Source organism: Lepidochelys kempii, chromosome 1 (assembly GCF_965140265.1).
Source record: "Lepidochelys kempii isolate rLepKem1 chromosome 1, rLepKem1.hap2, whole genome shotgun sequence".
Taxonomy (NCBI): domain Eukaryota; kingdom Metazoa; phylum Chordata; order Testudines; family Cheloniidae; genus Lepidochelys; species Lepidochelys kempii.
The window spans coordinates 52,022,234-52,046,270 of NC_133256.1; the positions used below are offsets into that span (position 1 = coordinate 52,022,234).

The 24,037-nt window shown below is 44.4% G+C and overlaps 1 protein-coding gene across 1 annotated transcript in view; it reads right to left on the reverse strand.

Annotated features, from left to right (window-relative positions):
• The window catches only part of TRPC4 (transient receptor potential cation channel subfamily C member 4), a 210,054-nt gene that overhangs the window by 94,133 nt on the left and 91,884 nt on the right, over positions 1 to 24,037 (reverse strand). The window contains exon 3 of the mRNA XM_073342454.1: positions 3,138 to 3,656. Within this exon, the coding sequence (XP_073198555.1) occupies positions 3,138 to 3,656 (519 nt within the window). The remainder of the gene's footprint in view (positions 1 to 3,137; positions 3,657 to 24,037) is intronic.

Genomic DNA, 24,037 nt, shown 5'->3' on the forward strand with positions numbered 1-24,037 from the left:
GTGCAACATGCCTCTCCTAGCCTACAGCACCTTCAGCCTCCTTGCCTGCCTCACTGTCTCCCATGCCAGTGGGCTGTGCCTGTGTGGGGTAAGGTGGGGGCACCTCCCAACTATAGTACTGTACTGTATGGCAAAAAAAAAAATTGCCTGGAACCTAACCCCCCCATTTACATTCATTCTTATGGGGAAATTGGATTCATTTAACATGATTTCACTTAAAGTCGCATTTTTCAGGAACATAACTACAACGTTAAGTGAAGAGTTACTGTACTATGTATTTGTACTCTGCTTAGCACAATGGGCCCCAGTTTCAGCCCTGCTGTAATTTTAATAATGAATGGTAATAATAATAAAGGATGAGAGGTATGGGATGATTGATGTGTCAGGGAGGGAAGGAAATTTATTGTTCAGCTGGTTTGTTTATTTTAATTTTGTGGGGTTGGATGTACAGTAAAGGCTATTTTTCCTTCTATTTCTTGACTGAGTTAAGTTGAGAGAAAGAAAAACAAAAACCAACCACCACCACCACAAAACGATTAAAACTCAAATAAGATTGCTGAGAAACAAAATCATGTACTAGGTCAGTTGTATCACCCAAGAGATGATGTTCTAAGACAGGTCAGATCAAACAACAGAATATCTAAAGAATAGCCCACATCTTTCCCTGCTATTCCTTTTACACAGGAATAGCCTACTTTGCCTCTAACACCTTCTGCCAGTCACCAGAAATGCACAGAGGAGATGGGACAATGATCATATCCTCCGCTTGGATGGCTACAGTACTAGGTCAGGATCCTTGGTGGGATCCTGGGTGCAGAGGCTTTGACTTTCTGATTTCTCGGGGGTGGTCAACCCCTGATCTGCCGCAGGCCCCGCCCCCACTCCATCTCTTCCCCCGAGACCCCACCCCTGCCCCACCTCTTCCCACCATGTTTTGTCCCCTTCCCTGAGAGTACCCCACCCTCACTCTGCCTATTTCTGCCCCCGCTCCTCCTCCTCCCCCACAACACCTCCTGCCTGCCATTGAACAGCTGATCCTCAGTGGGTGGGAGGTGCTGAGGGAAATGAGGAGGAGCTGATCAGCGGGGCCCGCCGGCACCCACTAGTTTTTTTTCCGTGGGTGCTTCAGCCTCAGAGCACCCTGGAGTTGGTGCCTCTGCCGGAGTGGATACAATGGATGAGGTAAAATGGAATTCCCAGAATACAGCTGCACAGGGCCCGACAGAATTTAGCCCTGAGTTTGCTGTCATAGAACTGTTTTGTTTTCTAGGCTTTCCATATTTGTATCTCATACAATGCCTTCTCTTATTGTAGTCATTAGAAATAAAATAATGGGTCTGTTGTGTTTGACAATATTTGTTCCACCATCTAATAAGCAAATAAAGAATATGGCAGAGAAAATAAGCAGAACCTACTTCCATTTAAGGGGCTGCTGAGGGAGAAATAGTGAAAAAGATTAATAGAAATTGAAAAAAAAAATATCAGAAATGTAGATGATCCAGTGATTTGGAATCATTACCTTGAGAGTCAGTATTGCTTTAATGTTTGCCATTACAAGGACTCTGTAAAGGGTAAACATCTGTATTACTGCAATTTAATTAGGCATGGAAATCAGCTGGGACTATACAAGCCGCTTGCACTTGCAGATGTCTCTCACTACCTAAGACTCAAATTAGGAAAATTCAAGCTTTGCAATTAGGATTTCAAATCACTGTTCAAAATCAGAACTGCTTTTAAATGCATGAATCCATTGGAAGATCCAAGTCACAGTTAAAAATTTGCTAAATTAAGTATAAATTATAAAGTAGGATTTCACATTTTAAGAAATACAAATGAAACACACAGAGATTAGCTTCTAAAAAAGGTCTGATGTACAATTTCTGAAAGTACATGGCAGTAAGTAATTTAGGAAACTGGTGAGCATGCTTCCTGAAATAATGAAACAGCAAGTGAAAAATAGCGTCAACCACTTCTTGCTATACTAAAGGCCAACTGTAGGTCCTTCTCCAGAATTAGATCATATGGAGTGGTCTTAACCATGGCATACCATGAAATTTAAATATGAGATAAGTAAGCAACATAGACCTTTTCCAAGTCAAATAGATAGATAGATAGATCTCAGTAGATCTTGATGTTGACTTCCATGTGTTGGTAAATGTTAGCTTAAATGAAACCACAACTTACTAGGTTAGGCCCAGATTCTGCAAACTCTACCTGTGTACTTAATGTAAAGCATGTAGGTTATTGTTTGCAGGATCAGGGACTTAATAGCAATGGGTGAATAGGTTCAATTAAAGTAACGACACCTTGAACCTTTGCCCATTTTTAAAACCTGAATAGAATCATTTTAAATTATTATTGTTAGTAGCAGTACTACTAAGGTTTGAAATGCTCTGATATACTTTTCTGCTTGACTTTACACTTCTGCATTGGAGCTGCTGCTGAAAGCAAAACTCCCAAATGACATTTGGTAATTTCCAGCTAGGATCAGATGCACAAATTTTGGAAATCTCATGAAAAACTGATCTTTCTATCTAGGTTCTTATACTGTACCACAGCACATAAGAACCTTACAAATTTTAAAAGGCATGCAGGGGATTTCAGATTCTCATTAAATTTCCAGTCCAGTTTGGCATACCTGGAAAATCTTTAGAATAGTATCTCCTTTTGGATGCTTAATCAAACCAAAAATAAGTATCAAACTTTTAGGATTTATTGATATTAATTAGTCACCAAACCTATAGTAACAACAGGCATGTAATTTAACTAGCATGTAAATACGTGACATGCCCACTTTACCAGCCAGACAGTTAATGAATCGGTTTTGAGACGTACTCTTTGCAGTTCTTACTCTGTTACCAAAGACTTGCTTAATATTATTCTGTGCTAGTGATAACGTTTGCTCAGGTGAAAAACAGATAGTCCCCCAGGATCTGTGATATGATACAATATTTCAAATTCCAGTTTTAATAAACCATAACAACCTCTTAAGTTCTTCCGATAATAAAAAGAGGCCATTGTAGAACAAAAAAATAAGCAGCAATCTGAAGTTCTCTCTCTTAAAGGGCTGTATTCCAGGCAATTATCTATCACATTATTGCTACTAAATACGCTTAAACATTCTCCAGCACACTTACCTCTTTTTGTCGGTACTTAATTGCCAGCTTCAATCGTGCAAGATCATTACCATTCTGTTCTTCTATCAAGCTATTGTCGTCTCTGTAATTAAGAATAATTTCCAATTCTCTGGAACTCCGTGTCTGATCCAGGAGGTCTTTTGCAAATTGCTTGCATTGACGCGACAGCTCTTCGTATTCTGACTTAAACTCATTTTCCACCTTACTCAGTTCCTGAAGCTCCCAACTCAGTTGAAATGCTGTAAGGAAAGGATCCTCACTGGACAACGCAATCAAAGATGGACTTGCCAGAGCCTTGTAAATGTTGAGTCTGGATCGAGAATGGCGAAGGCTGTCCACATCTGAGCTTGAGACGCATTCAACACAGTTGCAGCGGACTTCATGTGGTCTAGGTACAGAAACCCCCTTCTGTACAAGAAGCTTTATGATCTCATAATTGTTCGTATGGGCAGCCAAAATAATGGGTGTAATGTCTGGTGTGAATTCTGAGAACTGCTTATCCAGGAGTATTGGTGGCACCTGTGCAAAAAAGTGAGAAAAGTTAGAGATTCTTATTTCAACAGCAGCAACAGTAAATTAAGCTACGGGATAGTTCTTCTTGTAAAAAGTTGCACAAAACAATTTGGAATTAATATTCTATTTGGCAAATGCAGCTCCTTTTTTGATTCATAAATTGTGAACTAGGTGATCTTTTCACAACATCTTTTTGTTATTTGTAATTGTTTAATCAATCATTTGCTCTAACAAATTGTAGCCTATGGTTATTCTCAAACAGTCGGCTACAGCTTTTCATAATGTCTATCTGGGCTGTGTGATAAGTCACTTAAGAAAGATTGTTTTGTTTCTGGTCCCTGATGAGATAATCTAAATTTTATAAAGAGGAGGCATGGCTGGAGAAATCACTGGGGCTTTGAGTCTCCCAGTCAGAGAGAAAAAAAGGTCCCTGCCACAATGAGCTTGTATTTGTAAGGCCCAGTCCTGAATACACTTATTATTAGGTGTCAAGATTAGTCTAACTGAAGGAAAATGGGATGGTTTGTATGACAGAGCCCTAAGCAGATCACATATAAAGGACAGACAATAAACAACACAAGAGAGTTTTAAAATACGCTTCCTTTTTGTGTGTAGGTTTTTTGTAAACCCTTAGCTCATAACTGTTCTTTGACCCTTATTAATTCTCCTTGTATATAGCGCTATAATCCATACTCCTGGCAGAATTCTGCACCACTGTGTGTGCGCAGAATTTATGTCCCCCATAGATTTCTTTGCATACACACAGAAAAATGATTTTCTGATGGGGATGCAAAGGGAAGCCACAAGAGTGGTCATGCATCCCTCCCCAGCAGTATGTTTTGGGTGTCCAGGGCAGCTGGCAGAGAGGTAAAGCAATGTGCGGCAGGGGGTGGGACTGGGGAAGACCCGGCTGGTAGCTTCTATCCTGCGCCAGGCTCAGCAGCTAGTCCTGGCTGTGCTGAGGAGGAGGGGACTTCCTCTTCCCCTGCACAGCATCCGGGGCCATGTCAGACCCACCCACAGATTTCTCCCACAGCTGTAGGAAGCTCTGCAAACTCCCACCTCCCCACCACACTTCCTGCACCCATCGCTCCTCAGCTGCAGGGGGAGGGATCACTGTACAGGGAGCTGCTCCCCCATCTGCCCAATCCCCATGCATCCAGACCCCCTTATACCTATACCCTCCCATTGAGCCTCACCCCCTACACCGAGAACCCCCCCCCCGATGAGCCCCACTCCCCCTGCAGCTGGATCACCTCAACAAGCCACCCGCACCTGGATCCCCACCCCACTGAGCCCTACTCCTGCAGCATCTGGACCACCACACTGAGCCCCCCCAACACCCAGACCCCCCTTCTGAGCTCTATGTCCCCATACCCAGCCCCCCACTCCCTGCTGAGCCCCAACCACCATCACCTAGACCCTCCTGCAAAGTTCCATTACCATTGCATCCAGAACCCTCCATCAAGCCCATGTGCATTCAAATCCCACCCACGCCTGGATCCCCCATTGAGCCGGCTGCACCCAGATTGCCCCACAAAGAACCCTCTCGACCCACACCTGGATCCCCCCCACACTAAACACTTGGATCCTACCTTGCTGAGCCTGCCTGCCCAAACCTGGTGCATCTGGCAAGGAGGGGCACAGCCTTGGGGTGTTTCTGGGGCAAGCCCAGTCTTTGTGCTTTGTCAGAGTTGGGTGCAGCCTTACTGCTGAGTCCATGTCCTGGGGTGGGGAGCTGCACAGTGATCTCCCACTTTTGTGCAGCCAGTGGCCTATGCTCCCCAATGCCATGCTGGAGCCTCCACATTTATTTGACAAATAAAATTTGCATAATTTTAAAATGTTGTGCACAGAATTTTTAATTTTTTGGTGCAGAATGCCCTCAGGAGTAAACCTAGCCTATATTCTTTTCTATGTTCCTTCTCTTTTGGACCCCCAGCTTAACTTCTGTTTTCCCAGTCCAGCTATTAAAGTGCCATTCAAGAAAGTGACCTTATAAATATGAAATCTTTACACTCCACATTTGTTCCTCTTTCAAAACTTCTGATTCCTTGTTTTTAGCACAATATAAAATTTCGCCAACTGCTACCAGTGCTAGGTGATCCTGAAAATGTGTCTACTTTGTACATCTTTACTAGCTATAAAGAGTCTGGAATGAGAACTTATCCAGCAGTTCTACCAAGTATGTATATATGTGATGAAGAACAGCTTGCTCTTGTACAGCTTTGCAGTGCTGAGCGGAAGGGAAGTGTGAACTCAGCACATAAGACTTCGAAGGCACATTGGGAGCAGCTGTTTACAGCACCAATGTGCTATTTTTACAGTCACTTTGTAACATGGTGCACAAGCAATGATCCCCCCCCCGACACACACACTGCTATATAAACAACACACACAACATTTTGAATGGTGCCTGTGACGCTTCCTAGGGGTACCCAGGGTTGGGAGGCACCTCACTACCACCTGCCTTTAACATGAGGAAGCCTTGTCTCTGCCTGCCAGGGGTCATCTCCCAAACCCTCTGACCATGGGCAATACCAGCACTCGCCAGGCCTCACAAGCCCTACTGTCACTCTACAGATTAGCGACAGGCATACTCCAACTCCCAAGCCCTCTAAGTGTCTCCCTGGTGTGTCCAGCCTCATGTCCACTGGACACTCACAGCATTCACCAATCCACTGCCTCCAAAGAAACAGTTACACTCCACCTTACCAGTACCACCTCAGATCACTGCTCCTCTCAGCACACTGAACACTTAGACATGTTTACAGTGAAATCAAGTATCAGTTTATTATCAAAGCATAGAGATTCATGTAGAAGTATTGGAAACAAATAGTTACATATAAAATAAAATCATTGTATGTCTTCTAGAGCTTAGACTTAATTAACAGGATACTTTCCTGTCTACCACAGTATTGCTCACCCAAAATTCCTGCTGCATTTTTGCAGACAGGTTGGCTATGACCCTTCTTTCATAAGACAAGCACGTTGTCAGTTTGCTTCCTAGGTGAAGGACTCAGTGTGTTCCGTTACACTCTCGAGCAATCCTTTGTTTTTCTTCATAAACAGGACCTCTCACTGTTATTTATTTCTTCCTGTAGATTTCCTCTCTTGTATATTTTGCAATCTCTCAATTCGAATTGGGCTAAGTATGTGGCATACAATTTACAATACACAAATGGCCAGACAGGGAGATAAGTGTCTGTTACCTCCTGCCTTGAAAGAACATTTCTGAGATATGTCACCTCTTGGTGACCTGCCTTAACTCCAAGATCTTAAGAATATAATTTTCAGTATAGATAAATAACCCCTTAAATATTATCTGTACATATATTTCACAACAGTTGTGATGACCAGTGGGCTCCTGGCTCTCAGTAGATACTTCACATGCTACCCTCTTCAGTGAACTACTGTGCATATATCTGACCCAGGGGATTCCTGTAAAACCCTATGTACCCTCTGTGCCCCTGCCAGCTAGCACCAAGAAGTCATTGGGTTACAGTGCCCCTTTAAAAAGGGAAAGGGATCAATAGTTGAATAGTTTGTTTTAACTGCCACTGTACATTGAGAGGATGTGTTCAGAGAACTATCCACAATGACTCCAAGATTTCTGTCCATCTACTTTAGACCCTGTGATTTTGTATGTAGATTATATTTTCCAATGGGCATTACTTTGCATTTATCAACACTGAACTTCATCTGCCATTTTGTTGCCCAGTCGCCCAGTTTTGTGAGCCATTTGTAAATCTCTACTATCAGCTTTGGACTTAACTATCTTGAGTATTGTCTGCAAACTTTGTTACATCACTGTATACCCCCTTTTCCCAATCATTTATAAGTATGTTAAACAGCACAGGTCCCAGTACAGATCTTTGGGGGACCCTACTATTCACCTATTTCCATTTTGAAAACTGACCATTTATTGTTTTTGTTTCCTATCTGATCCATGAGAGGACTTTCCCTCTTATCCCATAATGGCTTACTTTGCTTAAGAGTCTTTAATGAGGGACGTTGTCAAAAGGATTCTGAAAATCTAAATACAGTATCTCAACTGGTTCACCCTTGTCCACATATTTGTTAACTCCCTCAAAAATGCTAATAGATTGGTAAGGCATGATTTCCCTTCACAAAAGTCATGTTCACCCTTCCTTAACATACTGTGTTCATCCATGTGTTTGATAATTCTGTTATTTACTGACATTTCAATCATTTTGCCTGGTACAGAAGTTAGGCTTACTGGCATGTAATAGTCAGGATCAGCTCTGGAGTTTTTTTAAAAAATGGTGTCAAATTAGCTATCCTCCAGTCATTTGGTGCAGAGGCTGATTTAAGTGATAGCAGAACTACTTACTGTGGTATGTAACCTATTTCATATCTGAGTTCCTTCAGAACTCTTGGGTGAATACCATCTGGTCCTGGTAACTTATTACTGTTTAATTTATCAGTTTGTTCCAAAATCTCCTCTATTGACATCTCAATCTGGGACAATTCCTCAGATTTGTCATCTAAAAAGAAAGGCACAGGTGAGGGAATCAACTTGAGCTACTGTGCAGTGAAGACCAACACAGATAATTCATTAAGCCTTGACTTTGTCTTCCTTGAGTGCTCCTTTAGAACCTTGATCATCCAGGGCCCCACTGATTGTTTGGCAGGCTTCCTGCTTCTCATGTACTTAAAAGAAATTTGCTGTTAGTTTTTGTGTCATTTGCTAATTCTTATCAATTTTTTTTTGCCTGCCTAATTACACTTTTACACTTGACTTGCCAGAACTTATTTTCTTTTCTATTTTCCCCACTAGGATTTGACTTCCAATTTTTAAAGGATGCCTTTTGCCTCTAACCACATCTTTTACTCTGCTGTTTAGCCAAGGTGGCATTTTTTGGTACTCTGACTTATTTTTTATTATTATTTGGGGTATACATACAGTTTGAGCCTCTATTATGGTGTTTTTAAATACTTTCCATGCAGCTTCCAGGCATTTCACTCTTGTGACTGTTCCTTTTAATTTCCATTTAACTAGCTTCCTCATTTTTGTATATATCCCCATTTTGAAGTTCAATGCTACTTTGGTGGGTTTCTTTGATATTTTCCCCTTTACAAGGATGTTACATTGAATTACAGTATGGTCACTATCACTGAGCAGTTCAGCTATATTCACTTCTTGGACCAGATCCTGTGCTCCCCTTAGGATTCAATAAAGAATCGTTAGTTCCAAGACTAGGTGCTCCAAGAAGCAGTCATTTAATAGCGTCTAGAAATGTTATCTCTGTATGCCATCCTGAGGTGACATGTACCTAGTCAATATGGGAATAGTTGATATCTCCCATTATTATTGGGTTTTCTGCTTTTGTTGCCTTGCTAATCTCCTGGAGCATTTCACAATCACTGTCACCATCCTGATCAGGTGGTTGGGATAAGAGGGAAGATCCTTTCATGGACTGAGAACTGGTTAAAAGACAGGGAACAAAGGGTAGGAATAAATGGTAAATTTTCAGAATGGAGAGGGGTAATTAGTGGTGTTCCCCAAGGGTCAGTCCTAGGACCAATCGTATTCAACTTATTCATAAATGATCTGGAGAAAGGGGTAAACAGTGAGGTGGCAAAGTTTGCAGATGCTACTAAACTGCTCAAGATAGTTAAGACCAAAGTAGACTGTGAAGAACTTCAAAAAGATGGTCAGTTTAGATGAGCTATTACCAGCAGGAGAGTGAGTTTGTGTGTGTATGGGGGTGGGGGGGATGTGAGAAAACCTTGATCTATGCAGGAAATAGCCCGACTTGATTATGTAAAGAGTTGTCACTTTGGATGGGCTAGCACCAGCAGGAGAGTGAATTTGTGTGTGGGGGGGTGGAGGGTGAGAAAACCTGGATTTGTGCTGGAAATGGCCCACCTGTTGATCACTTTAGATAAGCTATTACCAGCAGGACAGTGGGGTGGGAGGAGGTATTGTTTCATGATTTCTGTGTGTATATAAAGTCTGCTGCAGTTTCCACGGTAAACATCTGATGAAGTGAGCTGTAGCTCACGAAAGCTCATGCTCAAATAAATTGGTTAGTCTCTAAGGTGCCACAAGTACTCCTTTTCTTTTTGCGAATACAGACTAACACGGCTGTTCCTCTGAAACCTGTCATTATGCAAGGCACTGCATTTAGCCGTATGGAGTGGAAATCTATCAACTGCATGAAGAAACTTGTACAGATACAGACAGACATCATCTTCCTTTCCAAATGCAAACAGATGGACATCGTACCAAAAGGACTGAAGGTCAAAAATCCATTACAATCTACATACCACACAGACTATGCTGACAGCTTGTGCCTCACGCTCTCAAAGAAACTGCGGAATCACCTGATCAAGATCCTCTACAGCAAACAGGGAAAGATTAAGAATGAGCTCTCAAAAATGGATACTCTCATAAAGAACCAACCTTCCACACAAACTTCCTCGTGGCTGGATTTTACTAAAACTAGACAAGCCATTTACAACGCACACTTTGCTTCTCTACAAAAGAAAAAAGACACTAAACTTTCTAAACTACTACATGCTACAAGGGGCCACAGCAATGGTTCCCTCACCCCACCTAGCAATATTGTTAACCTATCCAACTATACTCTCAGCCCAGCAGAAGCAGCTGTTCTATCTCGGGGCCTCTCCTTCTGCCCCTCCACCCCCACGAACATGATACAGTTCTGTGGTGACCTAGAATCCTATTTTCGACGTCTCCGTCTCAAGGAATATTTCCAAAATACCTCTGAACAACATACTAATCCACAGAGGTCTCCCTGCCAACACTACAGAAAGAGGGATTCTAGATGGACTCCTCCTGAAGGTCGAAACAGCAGACTGGACTTCTACATAGAGTGCTTCCGCCGACGTGCACGGGCTGAAATTGTGGAAAAGCAGCATCACTTGCCCCATAACCTCAGCCATGCGGAACGCAATGCCATCCACAGCCTCAGAAACAACTCTGACATCATAATCAAAAAGGCTGACAAAGGAGGTGCTGTTGTCATCATGAATAGGTCGGAATATGAACAAGAGGCTGCTCGGCAGCTCTCCAACACTAGTTTCTACAAGCCATTACCCTATGATCCCACTGAGAGTTACCAAAAGCAACTACAGCATTTGCTCAAGAAACTTCCTGAAAAAGCACAAGATCAAATCCGCACAGACACACCCCTGGAACCCCGACCTGGGATATTCTATCTACTACCCAAGATCCATAAACCTGGAAATCCTGGACGCCCCATCATCTCAGGCATTGGCACCCTGACAGCAGGATTGTCTGGCTATGTAGACTCCCTCCTCAGGCCCTACGCTACCAGCACTCCCAGCTACCTTCGAGACACCACTGACTTCCTGAGGAAACTTCAATCCATCGGTGATCTTCCTGATAACACCATCCTGGCTACTATGGATGTAGAAGCCCTCTACACCAACATTCCACACAAAGATGGACTACAAGCCGTCAAGAACACTATCCCCGATAATGTCACGGCTAACCTGGTGGCTGAACTTTGTGACTTTGTCCTTACCCATAACTATTTCACATTTGGGGACAATGTATACCTTCAGATCAGCGGCACTGCTATGGGTACCCGCATGGCCCCACAGTATGCCAACATTTTTATGGCTGATTTAGAACAACGCTTCCTCAGCTCTCGTCCCCTAAAGCCCCTACTCTACTTGCGCTATATTGATGACATCTTCATCATCTGGACCCATGGAAAAGAAGCCCTTGAGGAATTCCACCATGATTTCAACAATTTCCATCCCACCACCAACCTCAGCCTGGTCCAGTCCACACAAGAGATCCACTTCCTGGACACTACAGTGCTAATAAACAATGGCCACATAAACACCACCCTATACCGTAAACCTACTGACCGCTATTCCTACCTGCATGCCTCCAGCTTTCACCCTGACCACACCACACGATCCATCGTCTACAGCCAAGCTCTGCGATACAACCGCATTTGCTCCAACCCCTCAGACAGAGACAAACACCTACAAGATCTCTGTCAAGCTTTCTTACAACTACAATACCCACCTGCAGAAGTAAAGAAACAGATTGATAGAGCCAGAAGAGTTCCCAGAAGTTACCTACTACAGGACAGACCTAACAAAGAAAATAACAGAACGCCACTAGCCGTCACCTTCAGCCCCCAACTAAAACCCCTCCAACGCATTATTAAGGATCTACAACCTATCCTAAAGGATGACCCAACACTCTCACAAGTCTTGGGAGACAGGCCAGTCCTTGCCTACAGACAGCCCCGCAACCTGAAGCAAATACTCACCAACAACCACATACCACACAACAGAACCACTAACCCAGGAACTTATCCTTGCAACAAAGCCCGTTGCCAATTGTGCCCACATATCTATTCAGGGGACACCATCACAGGGCCTAATAACATCAGCCACACTATCAGAGGCTCGTTCACCTGCACATCCACCAATGTGATCTATGCCATCATGTGTCAGCAATGCCCCTCTGCCATGTACATTGGTCAAACTGGACAGTCTCTACGTAAAAGAATAAATGGACACAAATCAGATGTCAAGAATTATAACATTCATAAACCAGTCGGAGAACACTTCAATCTCTCTGGTCACGCAATCACAGACATGAAGGTCGCTATCTTAAAACAAAAAAACTTCAAATCCAGACTCCAGCGAGAAACTGCTGAATTGGAATTCATTTGCAAATTGGATACTATTAATTTAGGCTTAAATAGAGACTGGGAGTGGCTAAGTCATTATGCAAGGTAGCCTGTTTCCTCTTGCTTTTTCCTACCCCCCCCCCCCCCAGATGTTCTGGTTTAACTTGGATTTAAACCTGGAGAATGGTCAGTTTAGATGAGCTATTACCAGCAGGAGAGTGAGTTTGTGTGTGTATGGGGGTGGGGGGGATGTGAGAAAACCTTGATCTATGCAGGAAATAGCCCGACTTGATTATGTAAAGAGTTGTCACTTTGGATGGGCTAGCACCAGCAGGAGAGTGAATTTGTGTGGGGGGGTGGAGGGTGAGAAAACCTGGATTTGTGCTGGAAATGGCCCACCTGTTGATCACTTTAGATAAGCTATTACCAGCAGGACAGTGGGGTGGGAGGAGGTATTGTTTCATGATTTCTGTGTGTATATAAAGTCTGCTGCAGTTTCCACGGTAAACATCTGATGAAGTGAGCTGTAGCTCACGAAAGCTCATGCTCAAATAAATTGGTTAGTCTCTAAGGTGCCACAAGTACTCCTTTTCTTTTCACAAAACTGAGTGATTGGTCAACAAAATGGCAAATGAAATTTAATGTGGATAAATGTAAAGTAATGCACATTGGAAAAAATAACCCCAACTATACATACAATATGATGGGGGCTAATTTAGCTACAACAAATCAGGAGAAAGATTTTGGAGTCATCATGGATAGTTCTCTGAAGATGTCCATGCAGTGTGCAGCCACAGTCAAAAAAGCAAATGGGATGTTAGGAATCATTAAAAAGGGGATAGAGAATAAGACGGAGAATATGGTATTGCCCTTATATAAATCCACAGTACGCCCACATCTTGAATACTGCGTACAGATGTGGTCCCCTCATCTCAAAAAAGATATACTGGCATTAGAAAAGGTTCAGAAAAAGGCAACTAAAATGATTAGGGGTTTGGAACGGGTCCAATATGAGGAGAGATTAAAGAGGCTAGGACTTTTCAGCTTGGAAAGGAGGAGACTAAGGAGGATATGATAGAGGTATATAAAATCATGAGTGGTATGGAGAAAGTGAATAAGGAAAAATTATTTACTTGTTCCCATAATATAAGAACTAGGGGCCACCAAATGAAATTAATGGGCAGCAGGTTTAAAACAAATAAAAGGAAGTTCTTCTTCACACAGCGCAGAGTCAACCTGTGGAACTCCTCTCCTGAGGAGGTTGTGAAGGCAAGGACTATAACAGGGTTTAAAAGAGAACTGAATAAATTCATGGAGGCTAAGTCCATTAATGGCTATTAGCCAGGATGGGTAAGGAATGGTGTCCCTAGCCTCTGTTTGTCAGAGGGTGGAGATGGATGGCAGGAGAGAGATCACTAGATCATTACCTGTTAGGTTCACTCCCTCTGGGGCACCTGGCACTGGCCACTGTCGACAGACAGGATACTGGGCTGGATGGATCTTTGGGCTGACCCAGTATGGCTGTTCTTACGTTCTTATCTAGAGAATTCTTACTCCTATACGCTTATTATTAAAGCAACACATTTTTATCCATAGAGATTCAATGGTTCAGTTTGATTCCTTTAAGTTTTTTAGTCTATTTGACTCTATGCTTTCCTTCACATCTAGTGCCACTCCTCCACCAGCGAAACCTACAGAGGTTGATCCTGGCAGAAGTCACCAGAGTCGGAGACCTCCTGGACTACAACAAGGGAGACTGGGTGGATCCCTTGATGCTCACTTAGCGCATGGGGCTCTCCACCCTCCGTACTCCACAGCATGTACTTCCGGAGGTGAGGGCAGCCTTACTGCCCATTGCTCGGGTTTACCTCGACCAGATCCTGCGGGAGGGTACTCCCCGCCAACCCTGCACCCCGGGCCCTCCGGACCTTTTCATCAGGCTCATGAGTCCCCCCAGCCGTCCCACCCATATACCACAAGCCAATTTGCAGCGGTTCACTTCCGGACTGCACCACGGAAACATCTCTACATGTTCATTCTCCACATCCTTCATTTCCTCACCCTGGTGTCCCGCCCCAATACGATGTGGTGAGGCCTATTGCCACCTTTTGAGGATGAGGAACCCCAGTGGGCCAGCTTATATTCCACCCTAGTCCCAAGGCCTGCAGGGGATATTAGTTAGCAGCTCCTCCATGGAGCCATAAGCATGGCCATGTACTTGGCATGGTTCCCCCCCATCCCTGACGCCTGTCCCTTTTGCAGCACAAGGGAGACCCTGGAGCACGTATACCTGGAATGCACCAGGTTGAAGCCTCTGTTCCGGCTTCTCCTGAACATCCTTTTACGTTTCTGGATGCACTTTTCCTCTTACCTTTTCATATACACACACCCTATCCGTGTCCCCACAAAGTCGCAGGACCTCCTTGTCAACCTCCTCCTAGGACTGGCCAAAGTTGCCATCTATAAGACCAGAGAGAGGAGGTTGGCAGAGGGGGTTTCCTGTGACTATGGGGCCTATTTCTGATCCTGTCTTCGGTCCTGTATCCGGCCAGGGTCCCTCTGGGAGGCATCCGATGGCTCCCCTGACACCTTCAAGGAGCAGTGGGCGCTGTCCGGTGTTCTCTGATCAATGTCCCTTCAGGTTCCCTTTGTTTCACCCTTTGACCTTCACACCTGCCCCGGTTACATTTTTGGTTGTCCTCTGTAATTATTTGAGTTCCTGAACCTTGTGGATCCTCCCCAAAGACTGTGAGAGGGTCCTTTAGCAGTGGGTGGGCTTGAGCCCACCTACTTCCCAGAACCCAGTAGGATCAGTGAGACCTACTCTGTAATTCCTATATATTTTGTACCCTGCTATTACCATGTCCCATTGCATATTATTGTTCCACCAGGTTTCTGTAAGGCTTAGTATATCAATATTCTCATTTAATACCAGTCATTCAAGTTCACCCATCTTAGTATTTAGACGTCTAGCATTTGTATATAAGCACTTATAAAAATTATCACTATATAGTTGTCTTTCAGGTGATGCAAGTAAATGGCACTTTTTTTGATTGGTTGGTTCTCTTCAGTTCCTACCTGTATTTTATCAACTTCTAGCCTCTCCTCTTTCCTAGAATACAGAATATCTCCATTAATAAACTGTCCCCTAAGGGATGTCTCTGTCTGAACTGTGTGCTCCTCTGCACCAGTTGGCTTTCCCCCAGCCCTTAATTTAAAAACTCCTTTATGACCTTTTTAATTTTAAAAGCCAGAAATCTGGTTCTCTTTCGATTTAGGTGGAATCCTTCTTGTATAGGCTTCTCCTTTTCCCAAAAGTTCCTCAGTTCCTAATAAACTTAAATCTCTCCTCCCAAGACCATCGTCTCATCCTCGCATTGAGACCCTGCAGTCCTGCTTGTTTAACTGGCCCTGCGCATGGAACTAGAAGCATTTCAGAGAATGCTACCCTGGGACTGAGGAAAAGTTAATAACAAACAGGGAAAGTGCGTGAGAACAATGCGAGGAGAAGAAGAAACCAGCAGAACTAGGTAGGTATTTCTTGCCCTGCTGCCAGTGAGTACTCCCCCCCCACATACCTGATTTTTCGGCCCTTCTTCACATAGAGCATCTTTTATAGGCAAACACCTTCAATTTCTTCTGTGACTAAGTGCTACTCAGTGTATGGATTGCAGAACTGGGCCCTAAGGCATTAATTAGCTGCATTCTGGTACTGGGAAAATAAGTTCAGGAGGCAATACTGCTAATGCTGAAATATTTATGTAACGTGCTATGCAAATTCACAGCTACACACATCCTTGGGTGAAATGCCTTCTGACTTTGACTGCTAAAATCCAGAGCATGTTGCTAGACCAGAATAACTAGATTAGATGCTGAGAAGATGTACTGGAAGGAGAGGAGATGGATGGAAACCACACACACACACACACACACACACACAGCTGTGCAACATTGGTGAAGTGTAGCACAGAGCCTACAGTAGCCCAATGGCAAGAGTGGGTTCTGGGATGCCTGACATGGCCCTTCCACCTCCAGGGGAGAGTACAGGAGGATTGTCATAGGAGCAGGTTACCCATGCCCTGTGTCCATCAGACGTGCAGGAAAACAGAGGGCCCATACAGGGCTCAACTCTGTGCTGGGGATTCAACCCTCCCAGCTCAGAGCTGAGTAGGTTCTACTCTCGTTCAGTAACATTTTGCCTTACTACTCCTGATTCGGAAGTACCATTTGCGAGTGTGCAAGGAGAGAGAGGAAAGAATATACCATTTGGGCACTTTAGATACAGCGAGATTGGGGTCCTTTAGGCTGGCCCTTGTGGAAGCATGCAAGAAAAGGTGATGGGCTCAAGGTCCCCGCATTGTCCCTGTATCACAATCAGGAGCACATGCACTGCATTAAATCAAGGCTATCCTGGCAGTAGCCTTCCCAAAAGATTCTTTATAACCCAGCCCTCCTTTGCATCATACAGTAGGGCTGGAGCAGCTTGCCAGGAGCTTAGGGTTGCCCTGTGACAGGGTAGCAGAGCTTCTCCTTCAGTGTAAACTCCCCCAGAATCCCTGGAGGAACTCAGGCCTCTGGGGACTCCTGCTCCTTCACATCTCTTCTTCACGCAGTGCCGGGTGAACTGGAGACTTAAAGCCAGTGTTAGTAGGGAGAAGGGCATCACGCTGTTTTACCACTAAATTAATCTGGCCTGGTGTTTGTTTCTTTAATAAATTATGTTTGTCCCCTTTTTTTCTCTCCTCTAAGTTTCAGTTGCAGTAAGTACTTTCCTCACCAGCTTTGGAAACAGATGGAAATGCCAGCTGACTAGTGCATAGCTGGCGGCTGTCGAGGATGGTACAATACTTTGATTTCTGAAGTCAAAGTAAGGGTGAGGAAATTGAAGTTATTTGAAGTGATTTTCGGGACCCTTGTATGGCAGAACAACGGTTTACTGTGAGTAAAGGCACTGCACTTTGACAGCATTTGCCACAACCAATCAGTTTTGCCCTGGGCATCCAAATCAGAGAATCAGAGGGGAAGAGGGGAGAGATAAAAGAGTAAAACACAAGGGTATAAAGATAGAAGTCAAAACCCACAGATTTTTCAAGATATTCATATGTCTCTATGACTAGTTATTATTTTTGTAGTCTGACTCTACTAAACTAATATTTGTTTCTAGCCCCGCTCGAACCCGAGGCTCTCTTAACGTGACATTAATTGCAATCTTCTCTGAAATGTTAATCTGGATGCAACTTCAAACAGCATAGCATTACAGTGATTGACTGGTATATCTGGTCTTTTCACCTGTATATCTGGTTCATTAGCTGTTTGTTTTTCCTCATAGCTTATCAAAGTCTTTCATCTTGAAGTAATTCAGCTAAAGGCTGATGCACACATTCTGGAATTCAGACCATCTGAATTTACCCAAATATAGAAAAGTCTCTTAATCACTGCAACATTAACTCACAGAAACATTTACACTTAAATGGTAAGCCCGAAGACTGGCTTTTATTACATCATGAAGTTAGCTCCTGAATCTACTATTATTAATTTAAGATTTCCCATTCACTTTGACTAAACATGTATGGAACGCCAAAGTGACTGAGTCAAATTGTTCTCTCACTTACAACATTATCAGGCATTAATCCTGTTTAGAGTTGACTGCTCTCATGGCACTCAGCACCTTTCACTATTACTCCAATTCCACTGCAGTTAATGAAGTTATGTCAGTTTTTCATCAGGGTTTCTGAGCACAGGATTTGGCCTATTCAAATTTCTAATTGGAATGAGTCACACATTTGAAATCCTTGACAGAGCTCTCAGAAAAGATATGCAACATTTCCTTAAGTCCTGCGAGGATGGAAAGCTAGCAGGTCTTATTGTAACGGTGACTCTCACAGGCTCAGCAGCACTGTGGCTATTAGACATATCCCAGAGTTAAGAAGGCTTTCTAGGGCGCAGCTGTTTACATTTGCCCAAAGTCAAATGATTTTTGTTTTCTTGTTACATTTTCCTGAAGTTTTTGCAACTGAAGATTATTCATATGGATGAGCAGACAAGCTAGGGGAGTCCAAGAACTCTGGGTGTGGGTGCATGGAAGAGAGAAGCAGAAGTAAAAGATGTGCAAATTTCAGCGCTCGGTCTCTTCCATTTTTGTTGTATTTCATTCCCCATCCCTTGTTTGCACATTGTCTTCGTAGAATATAAGTAGACTGGGGCAGGGATCTTATTCTAATTCATCTGTAAGTACCTAGCACACTGGTGCAATAATCAAAGAAGAACTCGTAAGTCTTGTGTACTATGATCTCAATCTTGCCTCCTAACATTTTTGAAATCCATCTAAATCTCTGTTGTGATGACTTCTTCAAATTCACTGAGTTTCAAATCGTTCCTGGGGTACGAGTGGGGCATTCTTGAGCACTCCTGACCCAGGGAAACTGTAGAGTGCATAAGATATTTAAACAGGGAAGCTGACCAGAGCCTTGTAAAGAAAGCACCAGATCTGTTCTGTGTTTGTACAGCACTTAGCAAACTGGGGTCCTAGTCAGTGATGAGCTGCCAAAATCTTAACAACAGGTTCCCTCCTCATCCCACGAGGTGGTCGTTGCCCACTCCCTCCCCCCGGGACTCCTGCCCCATCCAACCCCCCCAAGTTCCTTGACGCCCCCCCAGGACCCCTGCCCCTGTCCCCTGACTGCCCCCAGAACCGGGCAGGAGGGTCTCGTGGGCCACCATAGTGGGTGCCCACCCCACCCCTAAGAGCCAGAGGCACCTGCCGGGGGGCGATATGGGGAGTCCCGGAGATGCTTACCTGGGGCAGCTCCCAGGAAGCATCCAGCAGGTCTCTCTGGCTCCTGGGGCAGGGGAGCGTAGCTGGGGGGGAGCAGGGGGAGCGGCTGCTCCCCCACTGATCACATCAAAAGTGGCGCCTTAGGTGCCGACTCCCTGGGTGCTCTGGGGATGGAGCACCCATGGGGAAAATTTGGTGGGTGCAGAGCACCCACCGGCAGCTCTCTGCCCTGCGCCCAGCCCCAGCTCACCTCACCTCTGCTCCGCCTCCTCCCCTGAACTCACCACCCTGTTCTGCTTCTCTGCCCCCCCCCACCGCTTCCTGCGAATCAGCTGTTCGGCATGAAGCCTGGGAGGGCTGAGAAGCAGGCGGCGGCTTCGCGCTCAGGCTGAGGGTGGCGGAGGTGAGCAGGGGCGGGGAGCGGTTCCCCTGCGCACCCCCACCCCGGGTTACCTGCTGCAGCGCAGGCGGGCCTCCTCGCCCCCCCCCACCCCAGCTCACCTCTGCCTCCCTGCACCTGAGTGCAAAGCCGCAACCTGCTTCTCAGCCCGCCCCAGCTTCCTGCGCGAACAGCTGATTCGCAGGAAGCCTGGGGGGACGGAGAAGCAGAGCAGGGTCGTGCATTCAGGGGAGGAGGCAGAGGCGAGCTGGGGCTGGGGGTGGGAGCTGTCGGTGGGTGCTCTGCAGCCACCAAAATTTCCCCTTGGGTGCTTCAGGGCTGGAGCACCACTTTTGGCCAGTTAAATTTAGAAGCCCTTTTAGAACTGGTTGTCCCTCGCAGAACAACCGGTTCTAGCAAACCAGTGCGAACCGGCTCCAGCTCACCATTGGTCCTGGTCCTTGGCTAGGGCTCTTAGGCACCACGATAATACCAATATTAATAATAAAAATAGATCCAAGATTTTTTTCTGTTCCTTACAATGCGATATCATGGAAAGGGGACTTACTCCTGAACGCCCATAAGATATTCAAGACGTCCTTCGGGGACATCTACACTTGGAGGTAGGGCTGTGATTCCCCTGCTTGGGTACACATACTCACACTAGCTCTCATGGAGTTAGCACAAGTATAAATAGCAATGTAGCTGCCATGGCAAAGGAAGCAGCCGCAAAGGCACAGCTGAGCTGTGAGAACATATCCACTGGTTTGTACTTGTGTAAGCGGGGGCATGGTCCTGCTATCGTGGGGAACTTTCCTGGCTTATACACTACCCTGGTGAAATGGGCTAGCAAAAGGATCTGAGTCCTCGCTCCCACTCCCTTTACCCAGAGGTCTGCCTGACCTGAGGGTTCCCCTTCCACTCTCCTGTGTGAGAGTCCTCGTAACCCCAACAAGGCTGGGCCCAGGATTCTTGGGGGGGGGGCTCGACCCCCAACCCGGTCGTGGTCACTTAGGACAGGAGCTAGGGTGTCCCCACACTCTACACCGGATGCTTCCCTGACCCACTGATCATTACACACAGTTCAAAGTAAATATGATTTATTAAACAACAATCAATTTAAAAAAATAAGGAAAAAATGGGAAAGTTAAAGGAAAACACATAACCCCGCTCTGTGGCACAGGGACATCACAACCAGCATCTCTGGGATGTAAGGAAAGTTCACAGTCTGTTCCTCACAAATCCCAGGCCCCTTCTCAGGCCCTGGCGGTGCTGCAGGGATGCTGTGGGTTGGACACTCGCTCTGGCAGTGGCTACACGCTCTCATGCTTTAGGTGGCAGGACCCTTCTTCCCAGCGTCACCTCTGCCCCGTTGGGGTTACGATCCCCCTCCAAGTCTGGCCTGCAAAGCATCTTGGCTGGGGCATCTCCCTGTGCTGGGCCCGCTGCCCAGGGTCCCCCTCGCGCTCCTCAGCTGCTCACCGCACCTGGCTCTGGACTGCTCCAGCCTCAGCTCCAGCTCCACTCTGCCTCCAGCTCCCTGGGCTGCTTCTGTGACTCTGCTCCCATCATTGACCTGCTTCCTGGGCTGCTTTTCTGGCCCCTTTGGATCTGGCATGGCTCTCCTCCCAGCTCAGCTTGGGCCCCGCCTTTCTCCTTAGCTCGGCCCACTCTGTCTGACCCAGGCAATTCCAACTCACATGGAGGATGGGACACCACTCCCCACCCCCGGCCTCCTGACTCCCCGATTAGCCTGCCCGCCCTGTCAATCAGGCTGAACATTGGCCCCTCCCCATTGTTCCTGGGGACTGTCAGTTTCAGGGTCCTGATTCCCCATCCACCCTTCCCCTTTCTTTTGGTACTGGGAGCTAGCCAACCAAAACACCCCCACCGAGTTTTAGTAAGGGGAACACAGTCCCCTTATACTTGGCATGGCTCAGCCATGCCCCTGCTGTCACTGCCTGTGCTACCACAGTTACTCTGCTATTTATACTCCTCCTAGCTCAAGGCAAGCTAGCATGAGTATATACACGCAAGCAGGAGAATCACAGCCCGAGCTCGTAGTGAAGATGTAATCTTAGAGAGTCAGGGAATTGGCCGAGAAGAGGTAACTGGGACTCAGAAAGAAGGAGATGAGACCCTAGGCGCTAATATCTACGCATCCATTCATCCATCGTGACACTTATATGGTTCACCCAGAGCTGCTACTTACCTTAATTTTAGGTGTGGCTATTCAGCACCTATGAAAATGAACCCGCTTCTTTGAGTGCCTAAATATCTAGGTACCTATCTTTAAGCTTCAAGGTTTTTGTTTTATTTTGAATTATTTGTTTTAAAGGAAAACAAAGATGAGCTGTAACAACGGCAAATAAATAAGGGGAAAAAATACAAAGGTAAATACGATACAAAGCCAGATTCATTATCTCAAACAGTAAAATTGTACATTTGTTGGCTGCTGTATATTGTCAGAAAATCATAGAAAAAGAACCAAAGAGAACAGAGAAATGAGGTATAAGAAATGAAGAAAGATAATAAGCAGAATGTAGTGCGGCAGACAGAAGAAGTACCATGCTAGCCTGGGAAACTGTCACTATACAGCAATGACATCCATCTATAACAATCTCCCGTGCTCCTTCGCTAGGCAAACCAATAGAATTCCTTGTACATCTCACCATTCCATAGTGACCTGTCAATCCAACAATCCTAAAACTAAAGACCAAGGCCCCAGTCCATGCAGAGCTCCACCAGGAGCTCTATGTGGGCAGCGGGGTGCTCCTACACAGATTTAGTTGCAAGTTCAGGGCCTTGAATTTGTGGAGTTCTTCCCTTCTTTTATATTCTTGTTTTAAAATTTTGGCCAAAGTACTTTATTCATTATTATTAAGTACTTGGGTCCACTTAGAACTGAACTAAGAGCCACCAAAGCCATTTCATATATAGCAAGCCACTGAAAAGCTCTCTGATGGGTTATAGTTTCCAAGCTAATACAAAGAGCACACATTCATCCTCTTATCACATGCATATTAGAGTTGATTGAAAATATTTCAGTGGAATAGCTTTCTGTTAAAAAATACAGATTTGTCAAAATCTAAGTCGCTATTGTGGGAACACGCCAATTTCAATTACATTTTTGATGAGAAAAAGTTAAATGTGTTATTTTGACAACGTCAGAATGTTTGAGTCTATGCAGGCAATCACACTAACAATGCTGAAATGTTTTGATTCATTTTGTTTTGACTTTTATATTCAATATCAAATGCAATTTTATATATATATACATAATATTAAACATAATATTAACCTTATTATTTTAATATAATAAAGTAAATGTAAAATGAATTGAAATGATAAAGTCAATAAGAAAAATTTCAATGCTATTGAAAATATATTTTAATGGTTCCAACCTTTTAAAAAAATTCATTTCTCAGGAAATGTTGGCTTTTTGTTCTCATTTGAAATGTTAGAATTTCCCACAGAATGGAAAGTCCAGTTCCTGATCAGCTCTAATTAATATCATATATGATGGTGATTACTATAAACTAGCGCCCAATTAAAAGTAACTAGTTAAAACAGACATAACTAGGTAAAAATGTGACATCATAAATCTATTCCAAGCATTTTTAGCTTTTGTTTTCCGTGGGAAATAGGTTAAATAAAAGCCATCCAACATTTTGTCAACCTCTGCCTTCCTTTCCGTGACTTCCAAGACCTCACAGAGAAGTGTTCTACCTCATTAATAATCCTCTGATTCACCCAGTTTCCTAAGTCTAAAATTATGCTAGAAGAAAAGCACACACTTGTTGTGCCAAAGGAACAAAACAAAGTCCTAGTAACATATCTAGTAACACAATCTTTTTGTAGAAAAAAAAAATAACCACCACCCTCACACGAAGAATTTGTAAGTAGAGTGACAATGGTTGGGACTAAAGTCTGCAGTGACTCACAGATGTGCAATCACATTTTAGAGACATGTCAAGGTTCCTTCCCCACTCTGAACTCTAGGGTACAGATGTGGGGACCTGCATGAAAATCTCCTAAGCTTACTTTTACCAGCTTAGGTTAAAACTTCCCCAAGGTACAAACTATTTTACCCTTGGACTTCCCCTGCCACCACCAAACATTTATCTGGGTTTATTTTATGAGGAAAGCATTGTTTGGAAAGGTCTTTCCCCCCAAAATCCTCCCAACCCTTGCACCCTACTTCCTGGGGAAGGTTTGGTAACAATCCTCACCAATATGCATAGGTGACCACAGACCCAAACCCTTGGATCTGAAGAACAATGAAAAAAGCATTCAGGTCTTACAAGAAGAATTTTTAATAGAAGAAACTGTAAAAAAGAAGTAACAATAAAAAGAATCACCTCTGTAAAATCAGGATGGTAAATACCTTACAGGGTAATTAGATTCAAAACATAGAGAATCCCCCTAGGCAAAACCTTAAGTTACAAAAAGACACACAGACAGGAATATCTATTCTATTTAGCACAGCTTAATTTCTCAGCCATTTAAACAAATCATAATCTAATGCATATCTAGGTAGATTACTTGCTAAATTAGAATCATA